The following is a 23,798-nucleotide window of genomic DNA, read 5'->3' on the forward strand; positions in this document are numbered from 1 at the left end:
TCTTTTACCATTATAATGCTCACTGTAGGTTTTTTTTAAAATATGGCCTTTATTATACTGAAGTAGTTTCCTTATATTCCTTGTTTGTTGAGTGTACCATAAAAGCGTTGAATTTTGTCAGCTTTTTTGCATCAGTCGAGTTAATCACAGTTTTTTCCTTCATTCTGTTACTGTGATGTATTACATTGATTGATTTTTGTATGTTGAATCATTCTGAATTTCAAAAATAAATCTTACCTGGACATGGTGTATAACTATTTTAAAGCATTGTTGGATTGTGTTTTCTAGAATTTTGTTGAGGATTATTTATAGGGGACATTGGTCTGTAGTTTTCTTGTAGTGTCTTTGTCGAGCATGGTGTCAGATTAATGCTGGCTTCATAAAATGAATTTGGAATTGTTCCTTCCTTTGTAATATTTTGTAGGAATTTTTAAAAAGTTGGTGTTACTTTTTTTTTTTTTTTTTTTTTTTTTGAGAAAGGATCTCTCTTTTTTGCCCCGGGTGGGGGTGCGTGGCTCGATCTCGGCTCACTGCAAGCTCCGCCTCCCGGGTTCATGCCATTCTCCTGCCTCAGCCTCCCGAGTAGCTGGGACTACAGGCGCACACTGCCACGCCTGGCTAATTTTGTTTTTTGTATTTTTAGTACAGACGGGGTTTCACCGTGTTAGCCAGGATGGTTTGATCTCCTGACCTTGTGATCCGCCCGCCTAGGCTTCCCAAAGTGCTGGGATTATAGGCGTGAGCCACCGCGCCCGGCTAGTGTTACTTCTTTGATAGAATTCACCAGTGAAGCCACCTGGTCCTGGGTTATTTTTTTGGGAGGTATTTGATTACTGATTTAATCTTACTAGCCATAGTTCTATTTAGATTTTCTACTTTTTCACAATTCATTGGTAGGCTGTGTGTTTCTAGGATCTTGTCTATTTCATCTAGGTTATCCAATTTGTGGTGTACAATTATTCCTAGCAGTTTCTTCTAATCCTTTTTATTTCTGAAATTACAGCAGTAACATGCCCTCTTTTATTTCTGATTTTAGTTAATTTGGGGATTATAGGTTTTTTAAAAGAATACTACAATTTGAAGTGACTTTCTTGTAACATCATACCAAGTGGTACATAATATTCACATAATATCACTCACTGATGATGTTACACTTTAGGTGGTGCATCTTAGGCAGGTGAGAAGCCCGTCAGGGGACATTGGCAGTGGCTGGAGACATTTTTGGCTGACTGTCATAACTGGGGGAGGGTTGCCACTGGTATCTAGTGTATAGAGGCCAGAGATAGTATCAAATGTCCAATAAGTCCACAGGACGGCTCCCCACAGCAAAAAATTATGTGCCCCAAAATGTCAATAGTGCTAAGGTTGACAAGCCCTGCCTTATGATAGCTTTTGTCAGATTTCTCCACTGTAGTTTTTCCTTTTCCATACTCTATTCTTTGGAAGTAGGTCAACAGTTCCAGCTTCCTCTGGAGGAGAGAATCTAAATATATAATTTGGAATTTTTCCATAAGGAAGAGTTGTCTCTTCTCCCATACCTATATATCAGCACGGATGCATGTATGCTTATTTGGCCTTGGGAACTCCTTCAGTTTGTCTCCTATGTTCCTTTCACATGCCCCTATCCTTTTGTTTTTTGAACTCTTACCTACTTTCTGTACTACAAGATGCTCTAGGCTCATCTTGCGTTTTCCCTGTCCTAGCCCTACAACCAGTCATTTCTCAAAGGAGCCCTGGTTCCTTTTATTTGGAGAATGATATTTAGAAACCAAGGTCTAGTTATGCTCATTGATGCTCGGGTGTCATTTCTTCTAGATCCTCTCAAAGAGCTAGGTAGTGTATGTATGCATACTAACATATGTATAGATGTATGTTCTATAACTGCTTCTGCATAATCCATCTGTGTATGCATAAAATGTATATATGAATTCATATTGATGCTTCTGATTCTAAAATTTTTGATTGAACATACTGTGCATGAAAAATTGTAGAATCTGGATAGCCATCCTCCAGAGAGGATTCACCCTTTCCTCTTTTCTAGCTAGCAGCCAGATTAGGGCAAGATAACTTAGTTCACTAAAAGGTTGACCTTACTTGACATTGCATTCAGTCTTTTTAAGACTTGGTCAGGTTTTATCCTCTCTTGGGGTGTAGCCATATAATGTTTACATTGAGAATGTGGGGTGTTTACAAAGACACTACCTACTTGGCGCAATTTATACTCTAATTTTTATTCCCTAGCATGAGTCAGCTGTGTTTCATTTAACCTTCCATTCTTTGAATAGATTTCTTGGCCCTTTGCCCTGTCAGTTCAAGAATCAGCAAATGCCTGGAAGAATCAACTGGCATAAAGTGTCAGGCCCATTTCTCTGTATTTCCCTTCCACTCTATATTCTTGACAGTTGTTCGAATTTTGCAATTTTGCAACCCACTTCTAAGACCTAGTAAGCAACTAGATTTGGAAAACTGGAGGTCAGGAGTGTAGGTTGATTACCAGTTATTTTATGTGGATGACAAGGTGTTTAGTAGTGTAATTCATAAAGATAGGGAATTCAGGAGGAGGAAATCATGGATGTGTGTGTGTGTGTTAAGTTCATGAATTTGAGTTTACCCATAGGACACTGAATAGAGAAATGTGTAGTAAGCTCTCAAAATGTATTCTCACGAGAGATAGCTAAACTTCAGAAACAGATTTGGAGACCACCCTGTTTTTTCTTCTTTGCTTTTTAAATTCTCCAAAGAACAGATAATAAATTTTACCTTTCTCTTACCCACTTCTCAACCTATCATCATGTCAATGCCTTTTAGCTCCTCTACCTCTGGACCTCGTGATTTTATTTCCAGACTTTAAAAATGGGTTTCCTTTCTGTTGTTTCTCTCCCCCTTTTAATCTGAAACTCTTTTTAAAGTAGGAAGATCATTCAAAGACCTTAATGGCTTTTCATTACTTTGAGAATAAAATGCAGAAACATAAAATCTAGTCTAACCACTCCAAGTACTTTTGTTTTAGAGATAATTAGCTACAGCCCAGAAAATTAAAGTGCCTGCTTGTTTAGCATCACACTCCTTTTTCTTCCCACTTGATTTTCATTTCCACATTATTCTTACCCTTTGAAATATATGTTTCAATAAGCATTTTCCTAATGCATCGTAACTGTTTGTGAGCTTCTTGAGGGCAGGGGCCCTTCCCTCGCCCCTCTTCAACAGGAACCAGTACAATGCCTGACACTGAATATTTATTGAATAAATGATAACCACCATGCTCCACAATTCTTGCACTTCCTTACTTTTGTGCCTTTGTTGATTATTCCCTCCCTGCCTTTATGCCTCTATTACCATCCTTCAAGGCTAAAACTTCAGGAGTTCCACAAAGCTCTCCCTTTTCTAATTAGAATTGAACCCTGACTCTGAGTTCTTACAAGCCTGTCCTACCTTTATGATTACATTGAGCCATGTGTTTTCTGTACATATTAGTCTCTATCACTATACAATATACACTTCATTGGAAGAGATAGTATATTCTTTTAATGTACTACAAAACCTCCCAAAAGGCCTTGCCTTAGCATCACACTCCTAAGGAAGGAATAGAATTTAACAATGTCTGCTAAATTAAAATATTAATTGGACAATTATGGGGGACAATCAAAGTAAACAACTTTGTAGTACTATTAATTAGTAGCAGAACTTATCAAATTGTTAATACCAGAAGGACAATTTGAATTTTTTATTTTTTCAAACTATTTCTATTTTTCAGTGGAAAACTTTGCATGTATGTTGCCTGCTTTCAGTATGTATGTCAGAAATCAAAAAAGTCTGAATGTTGCCACTTGAAAAAAATATCAGAAAGTCTTTATTTTTACACAGAATATACTATACAAATTAATCATGTAGGTACTTTAGCTACTGTATAGGAAAAACTTATTGTCTTCTCTATACTCACATTTCTGACACCAGAAGTGTATGAGGTTTTCCCATACCAAACAATTCTCCAATTTTCTGTGGACACCCACTAAGTGCCCTGTAATTAAATTTCGATGCTATCTACCTGGAATCAGATCAGCATAGATGCTTCAGGTTAAGGGCTCAGTTCTACAACTGACACCAATTGTGTCAGTTTCAGACACCAATCTGCACTTCAGACACCAATCTCATGTCCATGTTTTCAATGGTGCTTCTGACCAACTGGCTATAAATCCAAGGTTCCTACAATCACCTCTTTGAGTTTCAGCATTAGCTAGAATGGCTCATAGAATGTAGGAAAAGTTTATTTACTAGATTCTTGTAAAAGAACACAATGAAGGATCAGCCAGATGAGAGATGCATAAGGCAAGGTGTGCGGGAAGAACACTGGGCTTCCATGCCCTCCCTAGATACACCACCCTCCTAGCATCTCAACAAGTTCAACCTGGAAGCTCTCTGAATCCTGTCCTTTAGTTTTTTATGAAGGCCACATCACGTAGGCATGAATGATTCAATCACTGGCCACTGGTGACTGAATTCAGTCTCCAGCCTCTCTCCTCCCAGAGGTCAAGGTAGGGTGGGGTTGATCTGAAAGTTCCAACCCTCTAATCACATGGTTGGTTCTCGTGGCAACTAGCCCCCATCCTGTGGTTCTGTCTTTCCAAAAGTAATCCCATTAACATAAACTCAGGTGTGGTTAAAGGGCTTGTCATCCTATTTATTCTTACTACTCAGGAAATTTCAAGAGTTTTAGGAGCTCTGTACCAGGGGATGAAGACCAAATATATATTTATTATAAATTTATTATAAATCACAATTTCACAGCTACCACTTTTTGTTCAATCTATAGATGACAAGATAAATGCTGCTAGAAACATCTCTACACTCTGACATATGGAAAATTTTTTTAAAGATTCTGTTTCACATGTTTAGAAGCTGTGATTAAATGGTAGTGAAGAACTTTCAAACCAATAAAGTTTAGGGGCTGAATTATTCAAAGCAAAATAAATCTATATTTGCTGTGAACATTACAAGAACTTGCACAAACTGATGTGCACTAGGAAAACCAAAACTATACCCCCTAAAACTAAAAACAAAACTTCGAGAAAAGGGGGCACTGGAATTATGTACTTAGTAAGTTTAATATCAGAATAGTATAGCATGTTTACACACGTGGAATTTAAAAATAGATATCTAGCATTAGCATAAAGAAAGACTCTAGCTGTCAAGGTTAAGTGTCATTTTATTATAAATGCCAATTAGGATATGGAGAGGATTTAAGTTTTCCTTACATTATCGAAAAAAATTTGATATGCAACTGGTAATTTAGGCTCTCTAAAGGTTTGACATTATAACAATAATACATTTCCTTCTGACTTTTGACTGAATACCTCCCACACTGATTTTTACAATATCCGATAAGTTCTGCATTAGATCTCTTACAGTAATACAACTCTCTTCCTGTAGGTTATGTCTGAATAAGACTAGAGCTTTTCCAGCATTATAGAAAAGATAGAAATGTTTCTATTGTGGTATACTGACATTCAGTAAAAATGTTTTTCACATTGAAGGTTTTCCCACAACTCACAGGACTCTTCCTCAGAGTTTTTCTTTTTCTTCTTTTTTTTTTTTTTTTTCTGAGACAGAGTCTCACTCTGTTGCCCGGGCTGGAATGCAGTGGCAGATCTCGGCTCACTGCAACCCCCACCTCCCAGGTTCAAGTGATTCTCATGCCTCAGCCTCCCGAATAGCTGGGACTACAGGCGCCTGCCACCATGCCCAGCTAATTATTTTTTATTTTTTGGTAGAGACACGGTTTCACCATGTTGGCCAGGCTGGAGAATTTTTCTTAATTTTAGTAATGTCTGAGCTCTGAGTTAAACTTTCATTATAAAAACTGAATTAATGTTTTCTCCCGTGTGGTACTGGTGTTTTTTTTAAATAGGGTCTTGCTCTGTTGCCCAGGTTGGAGTGCAATGGTGGGATCACAGCTCACTGCAGCCTCAAACTCCTGGGCTCAAATGATACTTCCACCTCTGCCTCCCAAAGTGTTGGGATTACAGGCATGAGCCACCATACATGGATCCAGTGTGGTTTTAATGTAGCATAAGACTTGAACACTGATTAAAACCTTTTTCATACTCATCAATATCAACAGCATTCATTAGATTTTTTTCCTGGTATGGTGTCTCTGGTACTGAATAGAGTTGATGTATACACTAAAGGTTTTCTCACATTCATCACATTTTGACTGTCTTCTCCACAATCGACTTCCTCATGAATAGTAAGTTCAGAGAGTTGGCTAAAACTTCTGCTGCACTGAACACACTGGTAGGGTTTCTCCCCAGCATGGATTTTCTGATGTTCAATAGGATCTGTGCATGTGCTAAAGGCTTTCCCACATGCATCACACTTATATGGCTTTTCACCAGTGTGTATTTTCTGATGGTTAATGAGATCAGAACGCCGACTAAAGCTTTTGCCACACTCATCACATGGATTTGGTTTCTCCCCAGTGTGGATTCTCTGGTGTAGGATAAGAGCTGAGCACTGACTGAAAGCCTTCCTGCACCCACTACATTTATATGGTTTTTCCCCGGTGTGGATTCTCTGGTGTTTAATGAGGTCTGAGTTCTGACTGAAACTTTTGCTGCACTGTGTGCATAGATACGGTTTTTCTCCAGTGTGAATTCTCTGATGAAGAATAAGGTCAGAACTCTGACTGAAGGCTTTCTCACAACTATTGCAATGATAAGGCTTTTCACCAGTGTACTCTCTGATGTTTAGTGAGGTCTGAGCTTTGACTAAAACTTTTATCACACTGATTACATGCATATGGTTTCTCTCCAGTGTGTATTCTTTGATGCTTAACAAGATCTGAACGGCGACTAAAGCTTTTAGTACAATCACTACATGGATAAGGTTTCTCTCCAGTGTGGATTCTCTGATGAAGAATAAGGTTGGAGCTCTGACTAAAGGTTTTCCCACATTCATCACATTCATAGGGTTTCTCACCTGTATGAATTCTGTGATGTTTAACAAGATCTGATCTTCGACTAAACATTTTATTGCACTGATTACATGGGTAAGGCTTCTCTCCAGTGTGAATTCGTTGATGATTAATAAGATCTGAAAGCCTACTGAAGGTTTTGCTACATTGATCACAGGGATAGGGTTTCTCTCCAGTATGAATCCTCTGATGTAAAATAAGGACTGAGCTCTGATTAAAAGCTTTCCCACATTCATTACATTTATAGGGTTTCTCTCCAGTGTGGATCCTTCGATGTTTAATAAGGTCTGAATTCTGACTGAAACTTTTGCTACACTGATTACATGGATATGGTTTCTCCCCAGTGTGGATTCTCTGATGCAGAATAAGATCTGAGCTCTGACTGAAGGCTTTCCCACACACATCACATTTATATGGTTTCTCCCCAGTGTGGATTCTTTGATGTTTTATCACATCAGAACTCTGACTAAAATGTTTGTTACACTGGTTACAAGTATAAGGCTTCTCTCCAGTATGGATTCTCTGATGTTTAATCAGATCGGAGCGCTGGCTAAAACTTTTACTACAATGACTGCATTGATAGGGTTTTTCTCCTGTATGGATTCTCTGATGTATAATAAGATCTGAGCTCTGACTGAAGGCTTTCCCACACTCATCACATTTATAAGGTTTTTCACCGGTGTGGACTCTTTGGTGTTTAATAAGGTCTGAGCTCCGACTGAAACTTTTAAAACACCAATTACAGGAATAAGGTTTCTCTCCAGTGTGAATTCTCTGATGCAGAACCAGGGCTGAGCTCACACTAAAGGCCTTTCCACACTTATCACATTCATAAGGTTTCTCACAGTGGGTTCTTCGATGCCTAAAAAGGCTTGTACTCCAAACAAAGCTTTGCCCATATTCGTCACAGTTATGAGGTCTCCTTTTAAAGACGTTCTGATCTTTTTCATTTAATTTATCCCCAAATTCACAGAATTCTCTGCCTTCAGAATCCTGGAGAACATTCTCTCTGAGACTGCTAGACTCTTCTGTCAATGGTTCAATTTTTGCTGTAATTCCCTCCTCTGAAGCTGGCTTTCCAATCTTGGTCTTGTTCTCACCATCTGGAACAATAAACAAAATCCAAATGGAATGTGTTCTGTATATTGTAAGAAAGTTTCAGGTGACACAGATTAGTATTTACCTATAAAATGTGATCATAGTGTGAGTGTTCCAAAAAATGAACATTACCCTCTGAGGAAACCTAGAAAGATTCAATAAGTAATGGATCACATTAATCATTTATAGAAGTGAAGTACCAGATATGCTCTGTATGTTTGTCACAGGAGATCTAGGAATACTGAAACCTAATTAGTGATTAGTAAATTGTGACTAAATTAGAACTAATACACAAGCATTTTATTAACATATATAAGGCAAGCAGTGTGAATCTCAAAAAAGATAAAGAAGTTGGTTGGGCTTTATCTTACCACTACCCATCGATTTGGATTAAAAGTATGGTATTTACAAAAAAGAGAAAAACAAAAACAAGGAAAAGAAAATGCTTCAATTACTTTATTTGCATCTTCTCTATCAATTTTTAGAAATGGTACAAGATTGATTGTTAACACACCAGTGGAGCATGTACTATGCTCTCAATACCTTATATAATAAAGCCACAAACAAGAATGATCCCAGTCCTTAAGTACAGCAATCACTTCAATATTGAGTTTTCATACAACTGTTTCAATTTGTTATGTGAAAACATCAATAGGCTTCCAAATGGGATAATGCTGCATACCTTTCATCTTACTATGAAAATTATGGTTTTTATTTTCACTCAAATGGAGGGCCATCCTAGTTCTGCCCATAGGAATGTCTTTAGGAAGAATATCCAGGAAAATAACAATAAGAAGAAAACTGGGAGTCACATGGTGAGGAGTATGAGGAATTCTGAGAAACTTTTTATTGCATAGAGTTTGATAATGCTTGACTCTTTCATCACTTGCATGCATTAGCTATTTTTTTAAATGAATATACCTGAGAACCACAAATATCTGAGATGGGTCTCAGTAAATTTAGAAATTTTATTTTGCCAAGGTTAAGGACATGCCCGTGACACAGCCTCAGGAGGTCCTGATGACATGTGCCCAAGGTGGTCAGGGCACAGTTTGGTTTTATACATTTTAGGGACACATGAGACATCAATCAATATATGTAAGATGTACACTGGTTCGATCTGAAAGGTGGGATAACCAAAGCAGGGAGGGGGGCTTCCAGATCATACGTAGATAAGAGATAAAGGGCTGCATTCTTCTGAGATTCTGATTAGCCTTTCCAAAGGAAGCAATCAGATATGCATTTCTCTCAGTGAGCAGAGGTATGACTTTAAATAGAATGGGAGGCAGGTTTGTCCTAAGGAGTTCCCAGCTTGACTTTTCCTTTTAGCTTAGTGATTTTGGGGTCTGGAGATTTATTTTCCTTTCACATACCAAAGTAAGTAAAACTATTGAATTACGGAAAAAAAAAAGGGATCTATATTTGTATACGACAATTTGTAGCAGTAAACACAGACCACAAAGTGATAATATAAATCACTCTGAAAATTGGTTACAAGAAAATGTATTGTGTCATGGTCTATATGAGCCACTGTAAGTGTACTCTGCAAGCAGTGCAATCAACTGAGTGATCATTATCTTTATGATTTAGGACATGCTATCCAATAAAAGAATCCAGATAGCTGGACCAGAATTAAATTTGAACCCCATAAGCTCCATTTTGGCTAGGCTGTAACCAGGAAGGTATACCTACCACCAACCAGGCTGGCCAGCAACTGCGATTAGGGGAAAGAAAGAAACATCATGCCCAGGAATGGTCAGAACAGAATCTTAAGTTTTCAAAATGAGGTCTATAAAAAATTTCTACCTCTTTTGTCCTGGTTATTTCTAAGGAAGTGACCAAGAAGACATAATCCCTTTCTGGAAACAGCCATATTCAGTGAACAAACTTCCTTACTAAGGAGTGTGAACCAGAAAAAGGCTGGGAAGGTAGAGTTAGATACCTTTTTTGAGTTGACTTTTGAGGAGCCATTCCTATACTCAACAATACCAGATACCTATGATGGTAGGGCACATGAAAGCTTCACTGAATTTCTTTTTTTTTCTTTCTTTGAGATGCAGTCTCATTAGGTTGCCCAGGTTGATCTTAAACTCCTGAGCTCAAACAATCCTACCTTAGCCCTCTAAGTAGCTAGTATTACAGGCCTATGCCACAGCACCGGTTCCCATCGAATTTCTTGGCTATCAGCCCATTGTTGAGTGGTGTTTATTACAAAAGGCATATCACTGTCAGACTACAAATGGTCTGGAGAGCTGACAACACATTCAATTTGGGTGAAAGTCTAAAACCTAAAGGGGTACTTCCAAGTGAAGGCTTCTTCCCTCTTGCCAAAGGCTCCAATTAGCAGAATCATTAGTTATAAATAAAGACTAGCTCAAAGGAATCATTATGTTTGTTAGGGGTCCCAAAGGACTTCTGGCACTTCCCTATATTCAGTTCTTTGCAATAGGGAGGATCCCCTCTGGGACTTAAGTGATACTGAAATACAAGAACTAATACCTACTAAACATTCAGATATAGAAACAGTAACAACAGTACACTTTATCTAATTCTTCATATCAAGTTGGTCATTTTCATCAGCACTGTAATTGCAGTGTGGAGCTGTAAGAGCCTGGATACAAGTTAATATCTTGTCCATGGTATCTCGCAGGAGTTTTGTCTGTCTGAGGGAAAGCCCCCTCTCTCCTAGGGTGCCAAAGTTCCTCTATCACATCTTAGATCCACTGCAAAAGAACTCTGAAATGACTTTTACTGTCATCTGCAAAGGGATCTAAGGTTGGCATGACAGACTACAGGAGGGACTAAGTAGTAAGATGGCTCAGCTATTTCCATTCTTCTTTAATCTTTAAGCAACTAAGACAAGCAAACCAGCCAAAGTTCTAACAATTCACCTGGTTTCTGTCCATAGTGTTCATCAATTTTCCTCCTTTTATGCTCAGTGTAGCTACATATCTCTGTAACTGTCTGAAAGTGGGTGGACACTTTTGTCCACCCAATATGAATCCTAATTGCTATTTGTTACAATGGCACACACCTGAGGCCGACCACTGAGGCTGAAGTTCCCCTGGAAGAGAGTTAGCAACAATCAGGGTACTGTTTAGATAGCTGTCTTTGAACGTTCTTCCTGGATTTGGCTTGCAATCACCTCCTGAATTCCTACTCATTAAGAGGCAATAAAATGAAGAAACATTTATTGCTCTGTTAACCATACAATTTGGTCAACATGTTCACTACCAATTCTCACGGACTTCCCTCAAAATCTGTTAAAGAGCCCGTGAGGCCCTTATACTTCCTCTTCCAGAAAGTCATGTCTCTGTCAGCATCCCATCATTATTACCAACACTATCAAAAGTTGAAAAATCTGGGATTTTACCCTGCTTGCAAGCTAACGAGTCAATCTACCCAGTTTCACAGCCCCTGGCAGAAGACATGAGAATCCTAGATAAGAAACAAATGACAGTTTATTACTCACAGCAACAGCATTAGACAGAATAGCAGTATTTGCCTTCCTGAACCCTAATTCCCACAAGGTGACACAAGTAAGTTGTGTTGCAGGACAGGAACCCTGAGGCAGGGACATAAGGACACCTGTCCTCTGCTTTAGAGGGAGACACTATCACTATATTCAAAGGTTGCCTGCTATACAACATTTTTTTTTTTTTTTTTTTTGAGATGGAGTCTTGCTCTGTTGCCTAGGCTGGAGTGCAGTGGTGCGATCTCGGCTCACTGCAACCTTGGCTCACTGCAACCTCTGCCTCCTGGGTTCAAGCAATCCTCCCGCCTCAGCTCCCGAGTAGCTGGGTCTACAGGCGCCCGCCACCACGCCCGGCTAATTTTGTTTTTGTATTTTTAGTAGGACGGTGTTTCACCGTGTTAGCCAGGATGGTCTTGATCTCCTGACCTCGTGATCTGCCCGCCTCAGCCTCCCAAAGTGCTGGGATTACAGGTGTGAGACACTGTGCCCGGCCACAACATTCTTAAAACAGTCCAGAACAAACGCAGGCAATTCCTTTACTTAAAAGATGTGTAGATCCACAAGAGCCCATGGAGAATTCTCTCTCAACCCTAACTTTAATAGAAATGATGAAAACCAGAAGATAATGGAATGTCATCTGCCAAGTGCTTAAGGAAAAGAAGTGCCAACATAGACTTGCATAATAAGATAAAACGCCTGCAAGAAAAGTTAAAATAAAGATATTTTCAGTTAAATAAAAACCAAGAAAGGTTTTTAAAAATATACCTGCACTAAAATAAATACTAAACGGAATTCTTCAAGAATAAAAAATATCCCAGATGAAAGCAAGGTAATGCAGGAATGAAGAGCACTGGAAAAGTAAAGTGTCTGGGTAAATCTAAATGTGTACTTTCTGATTAAAGCAATATGAATGTTTTATGGAGTTTACAAAATACATAAATTAAAATATATGGCAAAAATAGCACAAGAGGAGGGGATAAGAAGAACTACAGTATTATAGGGTCTCAGCATTGTCTTAGAAGTAGTAAATTAAACTCTAATAAATCCAGTGTACATGTTCTAATTTCTAAGACAGCCTTTTTCAACGAGAGTTCCAAAAGAGAATGAAACAGAAAATGAATTGAGTGACTATTTTCTTAATTCTCCAATGATGGTACACAGTTAATACCACAGTAGATGTATAAGACAGCCTGATAGCGTTGGGGCTTAATTCTTTCACAGAATCACATATGAGAAAGCCTAGGATGAGATAACTGTTAAAATAATAGAAGACTGTATAAATAATAAGCTAACAGAAGAAAAAGTGCAAAAACCTGATAATCTAAAATTGGACAAAAAGGAAAAAAAGAAATAGATGGAATAAAAAACAAAGAAAACAAAATAAGAAGCTGGTACATTTAAATCTAAGCATATCAATTATATTCTATGCAAATTGACTACTCCAATAAAAAGCAAAGAAAAACTTACAGCTAACATAGTTAATGGTTAAATACTGAATGCCTTTCTCCTAGGAACAAGGGGGTAAGGCAAAGATGCCTACTCTTATCACTTCTCTTCAATATTGTACCACTTCTACTCAACATTCCTAGCCAATAAGATAAGACATGAGAAATAACTGACACATACAAATAGGAAAGAAAACAGTCATACTGTCTTTAGAGACTACACAATCACATATACCAAAAAATCCCTATCTCAAAAAAGCTATGGGAACTTTTAAATCCGTTTACTAGAACAGAATACAAAACCCTACTGTATTTATATATTCAAGCAATTAACAATCACAGTCTAAAATGTTTAATTGTACCCCAAAATGAAATACTTAGAAATTCAACAAAATATGTGCAACATTTGCATAATGAAAACAAAACTGCTCAGATAAACTAAAAAAGAACAGAAATATACAATTACTTATAAATAAGAACATTTAATATTGTTAAGATGGTAATTCTCTCCAAACTGATCTACAGATTCAAAGCAACGCCAATCAAAATCCCAGCAGGTCTTTTTTTGGATGAACTGACACACTCGAGGAAAACAGCCTGTTGATGATAAGAGTAATGCCATCTTGAAATGAAACCACCATAATGACCTATGTTTGACTCCTGTATGCCAAGGTATTCCTGTAGCATAGATAACCCCTCATAAAGAAATGTTGCCTGTAGCAGGGATAACCCCTCATAAAGATGCTTATCTAACTTCCCCAGTGGTCGGAGTTTTTAAGAGGGTCTGAGACATGACAAGCTGCACATGTTTACCAAAAAAAAAAAAAAAAAAAAAGCTTGCTACATAAAGAGTGTTTTCTTGAGGATGAGGGTGGGGATCCACAATCTTGCGGCCACCTCAGACATGACTTCTCCTCATCTCTACTAAGTGATTCTTTCTAGGAAACTGGATTTGTTAGCCTCTTTATGTGGCCTCTCAGCTCCCTTGGCCTTTGGGGGCAGGTATGCATCCACCTGCCCACTGGGGAACACAAATTAGTTTTAAACTCTATATAGAAAGGCATAGAAGAGGCTAAACACTTTTGAGAAAGAAGAACAAAACTGGAGTAGTTACGCTACCAGATTTCAAGCTTTACTCTAAAGCCACGGTAATCAAGGCAGGGTGGCATTGGCATAAGTGCAGACATACCTATTAATGGAACAGAACAGATTTGAGAAATAGATCCAAAAACGTATGTACCACTGATCTACAATAAAGGTGGCAAGGTAATTCAATATTGAAAGGACAAACTCTTTTCAACAAAAAGTGTTGAAACTAAGCCAGGCATGGTGGCTCATGCCTGTAATCCCAGCTCTTTGGGAGGCTGAGGCAGGTAGGTCGCTTAAGTACAAGAGTTCGAGACCAGCCTGGGCAACATGGTGAAACCCTGTCTTTATAAAAAATATAAGTTAGCCAGGTGTGGTGGCGCACACCTGTAGTCCCAGCTACTTGGGAAGCTGAGGTGGGAGAATCACTTGAGCCTGGGAGATTGAGGCTGCAGTGAGCTGTGATTGCACCACAGCACTCCAGTCTGGGCAACAGAGCAAGACCCTGTCTCCAAAAACAAATGAACACACAAACAAAACAAAAGTGTCAGAAGCAGATATCATAATGACAAAAATGAACCCCAACTATTTCCTCACACTATACACAAAAATTAACTGGAAATGTAACATAAATCCAAGCATTGAAGCTAAAAGTATATAACTTCTAGAAGAAAGCAGAGATGACCATCTTTATGATTTGGGGGCAGACAAGGATATTAGATAGGACACCAAAAGCATGAATCATAAAATAAAAAATGTAAGTTATACTTCATCAAAATTATAAACCTCTATTCTTCAAAAGACATTACTGAGAAAAAAAGTCAAGCTACAGATTGGGAGAAAATATTCACAAAGCATATATTTGACGATTATATATCTACAATATACAAAGAACTTTTACAACTCAAAAACAATACAACTCGAACAAAAGATTAGAATACACAGTTCACAAAATAAGTTATATGAATAGTTAGTAAGCACATGACAAAATGCTCAGTATCACTAGTTATCAGGGAAATAAAATTCAACCTCAAGGAGCTACTGGTAAATACCCATTACTGACAATACAACTAACATAGTTAATGGCTAAATACTGACTAGTCTGTGGACCAACTGGCACTCTCAAACACTGCTGATGAAAATACAAAATGGTATACCTACTTTAGAAAATTCTAGCAGCTTTTCATAAAGTTAAACATTTTCTTACCATACAACCCAGCAATTCTACTTCTAGATACTAATATTTATCCAAGAGAAATGAAAACATATGTCCACACAAGGACTTGTACACAAATGTTTGGAGCAGCTTTATTAACAGCCAGAAATGAAAACAATCCAAATGTTCATCATCAAGTGAATCAATAAACAAACTATAATATATCCATACAATGGAATATTATTTAGCAATAAAAAAGAATTACTGATAAAGCAACAATATGGACGAATCTCAAAAACATTATGCCGAACTAAAGAAGGCAGGCAAGTATGATTCCATTTACATGAAATGTTAGAGAAGCCCAAGCAAATATGTAGTCACAGAGAGCATATTAATGGTTATCTAGGGATGGGGATGGACTGGAAGGAAATTTGGAAGAAGGGTGTTGATATAAAGATTCTATGTTTTGCTTGGGAGGGTAGTGGACATGGTCTATATACATGTCAAAACTCATCTAAAGCAAGCTGGGTGTGGTGGCTCGCACCTGTAATCCCAGCACTCAGGAAGGCTGAGGTGGGAGGATTGCTTGAGCCCAGGAGTTCGAGACTAGCCCTGGCAACATAGCAATATCATGTCTCTACAAAATAAAATAAATTAGTTTGGCATGGTGATGTGCAACTGTAATGCCAGCTATTTGGGAGGCTGAGGTGGGAGATCAATTGAGCTGAGCCTGGGAGGCTCAGGCTGCAGTGAGCTATGATTGTGCCACTGCACACCAGCTGGGGTGACAGAGGGAGACTCTATTCTCATCTAAAACCTCATCTAAATGCACAATTAAAAGAGGTATGTTTTATTGTCCATAAATTATGCCTGACTAAAGTACATTTAATAAAAGTCAGTAAAAATATATTAAAAAGCAACAACACAAAAAACCTTGACCTTATATTCCATCCTTCTATTGCTTTATTTGTTTCCCTTTATAGCAATTCTCCTTGAAAAACTTTACTTTCTCATTTATTATTTTATATACAAAAATATGGATACATCTATATGCATATATGTACAATTAAAAAATAATACAACAAACAAAATTGAACCTTCCATTCAACTTAAAAAAAATTACCATAAAGTTTCCAATACGCTAGAATTCCCCTCTGCATGCTTCCCTGTTCCTGTCTTCCTCCTCCAATCTCTTTCCCCCACCTACTCTTGCAATCACTGTGCTAAATTTTATGTTTATCCTTCTCTGGCTTTCTTCAGAGTTTACCAAATATTTGTATTTTTAAGAAAGTATTGTTTGGTTTTGCATGTGTTATAGACTGACTTGTGCTTGTGCGCTGCCCCCTCCCTCCCTGTCACCATCCCCAATTCATATGTTGAACCCCTAACTCCCAATGCGATTGGAGAGAGGGCCCTTAGGAAGGTAATTAAGGTTAAATGAGGTCATAGGGAGGGCTCTAATCCAATAAGACTGGTGTTCTCAGGAGAAGATGAAGAGGCACCAGGAGGCATGCATGCAGAGAAAAGCCACTCTCCGCGTGAAGAGAAAAGTCATGTGCAAGCCATGGAGAGAGACCTCAGGAGAAACCAACTTTGCTGGTCCCTTGATTTGGGACTTTCAGCCTCCAGGACTGTGAGAAAATAAATTTCTGTTGGTTAAGCCACCCAGTAGATGGTATTTTGTTATGGTAGCACTAGCAGACTAAAACAGGATGTTTTTGAACTTTATATATTTATGGAATTCTACTTGTATTCTGTGGCTTGTTTTGTTTGCTCAACATTACGCCTGGAGGATCCACCCATGTTGATGTATGTAGCTGTAGTCCATTCATGTTTGCTACTACAGCGTAACATACGCTACAATTTATTTACCTATTCTCTTTCAAAAAACAATAACATTTTGCTATTATAAACAATGTTGTTACAAATATGCTTGTATATCTATCTTGGTACATATATACAAATGTTTCTCTAGGTTATATAAACTATAAGTTATATATCAAATTTATATAACCTTGACTTGTTTGGGTCTCAACTAGGTATTTCCAAAGTAGTTGAACCAATTTAGACTTCCATCAGGATGGTGTATGAGGAATTCACATTGTTCTATGCTGTAACCAACATTTGGTCTATTCTCTTTTTAGTCCATTGTCATTAGGCTTTTATCTCTGAAACTCCATCAAAACTGCATTTATTAAAGTCCCTAATAGGCTCTATCTTGACAAAGCCAATGGTCACTTCTCAATCTTTTTCTGGATTGATTTGAATAGTTGATTACTCTCTTCTTAAAACATTTGATTTCTTCTCCCTAACTTACCTTTCTCATTATCCTGTATAAAGAACCCCAATGGCTTCCTATTACATTGGGAATAAAATTCCAAGTCCTTACTATAGTTTATAAGGTTCCACATGATCTGGTCCCTTTCTTTCTCTCTGCCCTCATTTCATTCCACTACCACCCCTAATACCTGTCTACCCCAGGCTCCCTCTGTTCCTGATACATTTAGGAGCCACTGGGATTTGCTACTCCCTCTTCCTGGAACACTCTCAGATAGTCATATGGCTTGTTTTCTCACTTCATTTATAGCTCTACCCAAATTTTACCATTGCAAGGAGGTGTAAGACTTGGAGCGCCTCTGCATTTTTGAGGTGACAGATACCACAGCTCAATGAGCTGAAATGACCAATTTAATTAACTTGTAACGTTGCTACTTTTGAGTGAGACTCTTATTACCAGGATAACTAATGGTATTGGAAGTGCCAGTGGCAGTCATGGATGCTGTATAGAGCCTCTCACAAGCCTCCATAGAGAACCACCCTGGAGTAGGGCCACATCTTCTGTCAGCAACAATTTTCTATATGAAAAACAGATCCTGGCTTACTATTGGGCACTGACAGAGATTTCACACTTGAACACAGAGCACCAAATGACTACACATCAGACTGCTCATTGTGTATTGGTTGTTATTCCACCAAATCACACACAAAGCAACGTTCCATTGCAAAAGAAAGTCTAGAAGAAAAGTAAATTCCATATGCAAGTGACTAGGATTCCATAGTACCTGGTCCTATTGCTTCACTACCTCTGCCCCTCAATTTATGTTTATAGTCTCATGGGAATTTCCTATTATCAGTTAACAGCCGAGGAAAAATTACAGAACTGGTTTACAAATGGTGGGGAGTGGCACCAGCCAAAAGTAAATAGCTTTCATTTACACCCCTACTCAGAAGTGGCCTCAAACACACTGGTGAAGGCAAATCCTCCCAGTGGGCAGAATTTCACATATGTACCTAGTTGTCCACTTTTCATGAAAGGTAACATAGCCTAAGATATATGTTTATATTGATCCATGGGTAGTGACTAATGGGTTATTTGATTATGTAGGTACCTGGAAAGAATAAGATTGGAGGACTGGAAGCAAAGATTCTGGGGGAAAAGTATGAGGATGGAATTCCCAGAATGGGCAATGAATGTGAATATATTTGTGTCCCATGTGAATCCTCACCAAAGGGCATCCACTGTGGAGAAGCCTTTCCATCAGACAGACACGACGATCTACTTTATGACTGTCAATGAGTCCCTTTTCCAATGCTTATCCAATAGCCTCATGTACAAAGTAGTCATGGCAGCGGGAATGAAAACTATATATGGGCTCAACAATAGGGACCTCCCCTCATTAAGATTGATATGCCTATCACAACTGCTATGTGGCCAAGCAGCTAACAGCCAAAACCAAAACCATGCCCCTAAAAAGGTACCATTCCCTGGAAATGGGGGCAGATTCATTACATTGAACCACTTCTATCAAAAAGAGGGCAGCAATTTGTTTACAAAGTATTAAATACATAGTCCAGGTACAAATTTGCATTGACTTAAGGTTATGTTTATTACCACGGTATTCGATACTCTGTTGCCTCCAAATAACTCATTTTTCAGGAAAGAAAGTATAGCAGTGAATTCACATACATGTAATTCATAGGTCTTGCCATATGCCCATTAATCCAAAAGTATGTGGAATGATCTGCTAAAGGCTGAGTTATGTCAACAACACAACACCCTGTAAGTCTGGGGTGCTGTCATATAGATGCAATATATGCCTTAAATCAAAGGACAATAAATATTGTTTTTTTCACCGTGGCCAGAATACATACACAGGTACAGGAACCAAGGGTGGAGGAAGAGTGAGAATGGTTCCTCTTATTAGAGACCTAATAATTTGCTTGTATTATTTTTGCTTCCTATCCCCATAATTGTTGGCATGGTGAGTTTGAAGTTCTAGTGCTCAAAGGAGAAATGTTTCCACCATGGAACGAAGTCATGATTTTGTTAATTTCAAAGATGAAACTGTCTCCTGGTCATTCTGGGATCCTCATGCTGCTGAACCAACATAGAAGGGATCACTTTACTGGCCAGGATGGCTGATCTCAATTACCAAGGGGGAATTGGTTGCGGCAACATAGGAAGGGCAAGAAAGTCTATGTCTGGAACTCAAGAGGATTCAATAGGATGCATCTTAGTCCTCTCATGTCTAGTAGGCCTAGTCAATGGTACACTGAAGCAGCCTGAAAGAAGCAGGATTACTGAGGACCCAGATCATCCAGGAAAGCAGCTTTATATTACTTAACTACGTAAAGAAATTTATGCCACCAAGGTGCTGGCAGAGAGTAAGGGAGATATAAACGGGTAATGGAAGAAGAAAATTAGGATTATCAATTTAGGCTTTGTGAATAGCAAAAACAGTAGCCGTCATGTTTTATGTTAATTATGTCTTTTCCCCATCTCCTTCACCGTTTTATATGAAGGGCACTAGTGGTAGTTAAATTCCAGGTTTCCGGTGGGAATATGATTTAATTATGTCAACCTGAAATGAAATGGCAGCTTAAGGGACTTTGTTTTTCGGCTATGTTGGGGTGGATATTGCAGGATAAAAGTGGTGGATTATAATGAATATTGTCCTTTTACCCCTCCAGATCTACTCTCCAACCTGCTCTGTGCCCCACCCTGCTCTGTACCAGGAGACTAATGTTGACAGACTGCACCACCTGGGGTTCCATGCCCTCTGGTATGCAAGTAGATTTGGGAACAAGTGGGAAAATAGTAGAGTGACTAACTGTACTGGTTTGCTTAAAACTGAAGGGGCTATTGCAGATTTCAGTGCTAAATTCCAGGCAAATTGGGATGAACTGGTCACCCTACATCCTGGCTGTCTCCTTGCTGGGCCACTAGCTGAGCCTTTTAGCAAAGGCCAGAGCTCCTATCAGATGGCTAAATTCTACAGCTATACTTTCCAGGGCCTGGTAATCAATCTTTCCCCTGGTCCCCGAAGACCTACAGGTAGTAACTGCTCCCCAGTGTTGTCTGATCCATGGCTGTTCTCCATCCCTTGCTGATTTCTGTAATCATGCCCATCCTCTTCATGAAACTTTGAATTACTGCACTGGAATGAGCCATCTGTTTCCTGCTAGAATCCTGACTGATATATCCTGGCTTAATTTCTCCATAACCATTATCATTATCTGATAATATAATGAGCATTCATTTATTTTCTCCTTTCCTCCACTAGCATATAAGCACTTTGACAGCAAAGGCTTTGGGTGTTCAGCTCACTGCTATATCCCCAGCACTTAGAACAGTTATTGGCACATAGCAAACCCTTAATAACTAATATTATATGGCTAGTAATTAATAAGGTATGATCTTATTAGTAAACACTTATCAATAATAAATATTTGGTGAATTAGATGAATGATTTTAAGGATATATTAATGTTAGTAGTGACTATTTCTAGAGGGTGGAGCTGAAGGTTATTTAAATTTTGTTTTGTGTTCTCCTTTACAAACTGACTTTAGTATAACTGTATTTCTCTATAATAAAATGTTATTTTATACATATTCTAAGAGACAAACACAAGGACTAAGTATATCAATTTATGTAAAACTGCAAGGAGGAGGTCCAATTCTGCAGTGATTCTCAGGAAAGATAAGAGCTAGATGTCTAGGAATAGATTATTAAGGAAGGACAAGTTCTAGATATAGGAGAGAAAAACTAAGTAAAATAAAATAAAGATGCTCCAAGACTAAAAAGAAGCAGAAGATCTAGAGTGAGAAAAGGAACAACTGAAGGTGACTCATAGGAAAAACAGCGCAATGAGGACAAACCAAAAAGAAGTAACATATGATGTGGAAATGAGACCCTACAGAACACCTGAAAAACGCTGCGATCAAAATTATCTTACTTAAAATAATAGTGGCTACCAATTATAAAGAATTTACTGTAAGCAAAATCTGTGCTCAGAGTTTTACGTTAAGGATCTTGTTTAGTTTTTTTTCTTGGTGTTTTTTTGGAGATGGCATTTTACTCTGTCACCCAGGCTGGAGTGCAGCGGTGCAATCATAAGTCACTGCTGCCTCTGAACTCCTAGGCTCAAGCAATCCTCCCACCTCAGCCTCCTAAATAGCTAGGACTACAGGCACACACACACCATCATGCCTGGCTAATTTTTTACATTTTTGTAGAAATGGGGTCTCACCTTGTTGCCCAGGCTGGTCCTGAACTCCTGGCTTCAAGCATTCCTCCTGCTTTGGCCTCCCAAAGTGTTGGGATTACAGGTGTGAGCCACTGCACCTGGCCTGTTATAGTATTAGTGTACCCCAGTGAATCCTATCTCCCAGTACCTATATCCCTGTGTAGTTACCTTCTATAATGACTTTAGAACTGGTCATATGACCTGCTTTCATCAATGAGACATTAACAGATGAAACACAAACGTAGGTATGAAAAGAGCTTGCCTTCTCTTTGACTGGAAACAAGCTGTCCTGTGAAAAAGTCCAGGGTCGCCTGCTGAAGACATGAGGACTCAAGCCATAGCCAGCACTAACAGTCTGACATTGAGACAATGTGATTGAAACCATCCTAGACCCTGGCCCCAGTAGAGTCAGCCCTGAGATGACTGCAAAATGACCTCAGAAAACACCAAGAGAAAAAAAAAATTGCCCAGGTGAACCCAGCTCAAGTTGATGACCTACAGAACAATAAGAAATAATGTGGTTTAAGAAGTCTGATGTTTTAGGCCACTAAATTTTGGGGTTCTTTATTCTGGAGTAATACATAGATACAAATCTCAAAATAACTTCAAGGTATGAATTACTATGCACTTGAAAAGTGAGGAAACAGAATCGTAAAATACATGAGTAACTTAATGGAGCCAGTTAAGTGACAAAACTACTGTTTGAATCCAGGTTGTCAGACTCCAGAACTTTTAACTATGCCCCTACAGTAGATAAGAAAAATGACCAAAACTGACAGATTAGCAATGAGGTCATTATACAGGGAAAAATGAATGACTTTGGGGTCTTAAAAAAGTGGAGAGAGCTGCATGAGAATTTGATTGCCAGATTTTGAAATAAAGTCATGTGACTATGCTTGGTACACTAAAGAGGTAATACTGCCTAACAGAGTTAAGGGGGATCATTTGAAGACACTAGCATAGGGTGACACCCCCTCGTCCTCCCCACCCCACCAAAGCCACTAACAAAGATATAATACCCTGCCTCTCACCTGACAGAAGGTGATGTTCTTGAGATTCAAAATTGAACTGGATCTCCATGGGCTGCAACTGGACACCTCAGGGTGCAAGTGGAGAATTACCATTTCCTCTGTAAGCTTTTCTTGTCCACATAAAGGTCTGGGACCTGGAGGCAACTGGGCACCATTGGGCTTGGAAGGGAATCATTGTGCTGACTACAGATGTGATCTCTGAGACTAGACCACCAGAAAAATCCTCAAGATATAAAAGAAGGAGAAAACAAAAAATCTCATTTGACTTCCAGTTGCTTTTCTCTCCGAATGTATTAGGCTTCCTCCCCATCATCCAAGAGCCAGGGGATTAACCCACTTAAGACACACATTCCCCATTCCAAGTCTAGAAATGTTCAAACAAAATTAGGGGTTAATGCTACCAAAAAAAGGTATAACTGGAAAGATAACGCAGAGGGGGGAATTTTACAGTGAATTCTAGTGTTTAACACTACGTTATTAGCTGCCCTTCCTATCCAAAAATAACACTACTGATCATTTTTCTTCCCCTTTTGCTTTTTCCAACACTCACAAATTCAGGTGGCTCTTTCTCAGTACGGTAGGCTGATTCGTGTGGATGCACCACGCTTGGTGACTCCACCCACCCCACAGAGTTTCTGGCGTTCATTCGGTTGAACCCAAGGCCAGCAAGGGCTGACTGGGGACAAACCGAACACTAGGCCGTGAACCAATCGGCTCTCCGTGCCCGGGAGCGACCCCGGGGGCCTTCACTCTCCAAGGACTCGAGAAACCACGCAGTTTCCTGGTGGCGCTGTGAGGCCGCTCGTTAGGCAAGATCACCCGGAATTCCTCTGCTATCCGCGAGCCGACATCACCCTTACCTCGACTTGGTCACCGGACCGCTGTGAAGCCTCACACCCGGCGAACCCGCCATCGCCCTGTCCGCTCTAGGAATCTGGGAGGAGTGCTCAGCTCTATGGCGCTTCACCGCGCAGGCGCAGGGCGGGGGTGGGGCACCGGGTGAGGGAGGG

The 23,798-nt window shown here is 39.1% G+C and overlaps 1 protein-coding gene across 1 annotated transcript; it reads right to left on the reverse strand.

The window, feature by feature from the left end:
- Positions 1-5,565: 5,565 nt before the first annotated feature.
- LOC116468612 (zinc finger protein 271-like) lies at positions 5,566-23,713 on the reverse strand. The gene is given in 4 exon segments (XM_058438445.1): positions 5,566-6,727; positions 6,729-8,073; positions 22,789-23,011; positions 23,649-23,713. Coding segments are annotated over 3 exon segments (2,010 nt in total). The 5' UTR covers positions 22,838-23,011; positions 23,649-23,713; the 3' UTR covers positions 5,566-6,111.
- Between the last annotated feature and the right edge of the window lie 85 nt (positions 23,714-23,798).

Source organism: Hylobates moloch, unplaced genomic scaffold, assembly GCF_009828535.3.
Source record: "Hylobates moloch isolate HMO894 unplaced genomic scaffold, HMol_V3 SCAFFOLD_5, whole genome shotgun sequence".
Lineage (NCBI taxonomy): Eukaryota > Metazoa > Chordata > Mammalia > Primates > Hylobatidae > Hylobates > Hylobates moloch.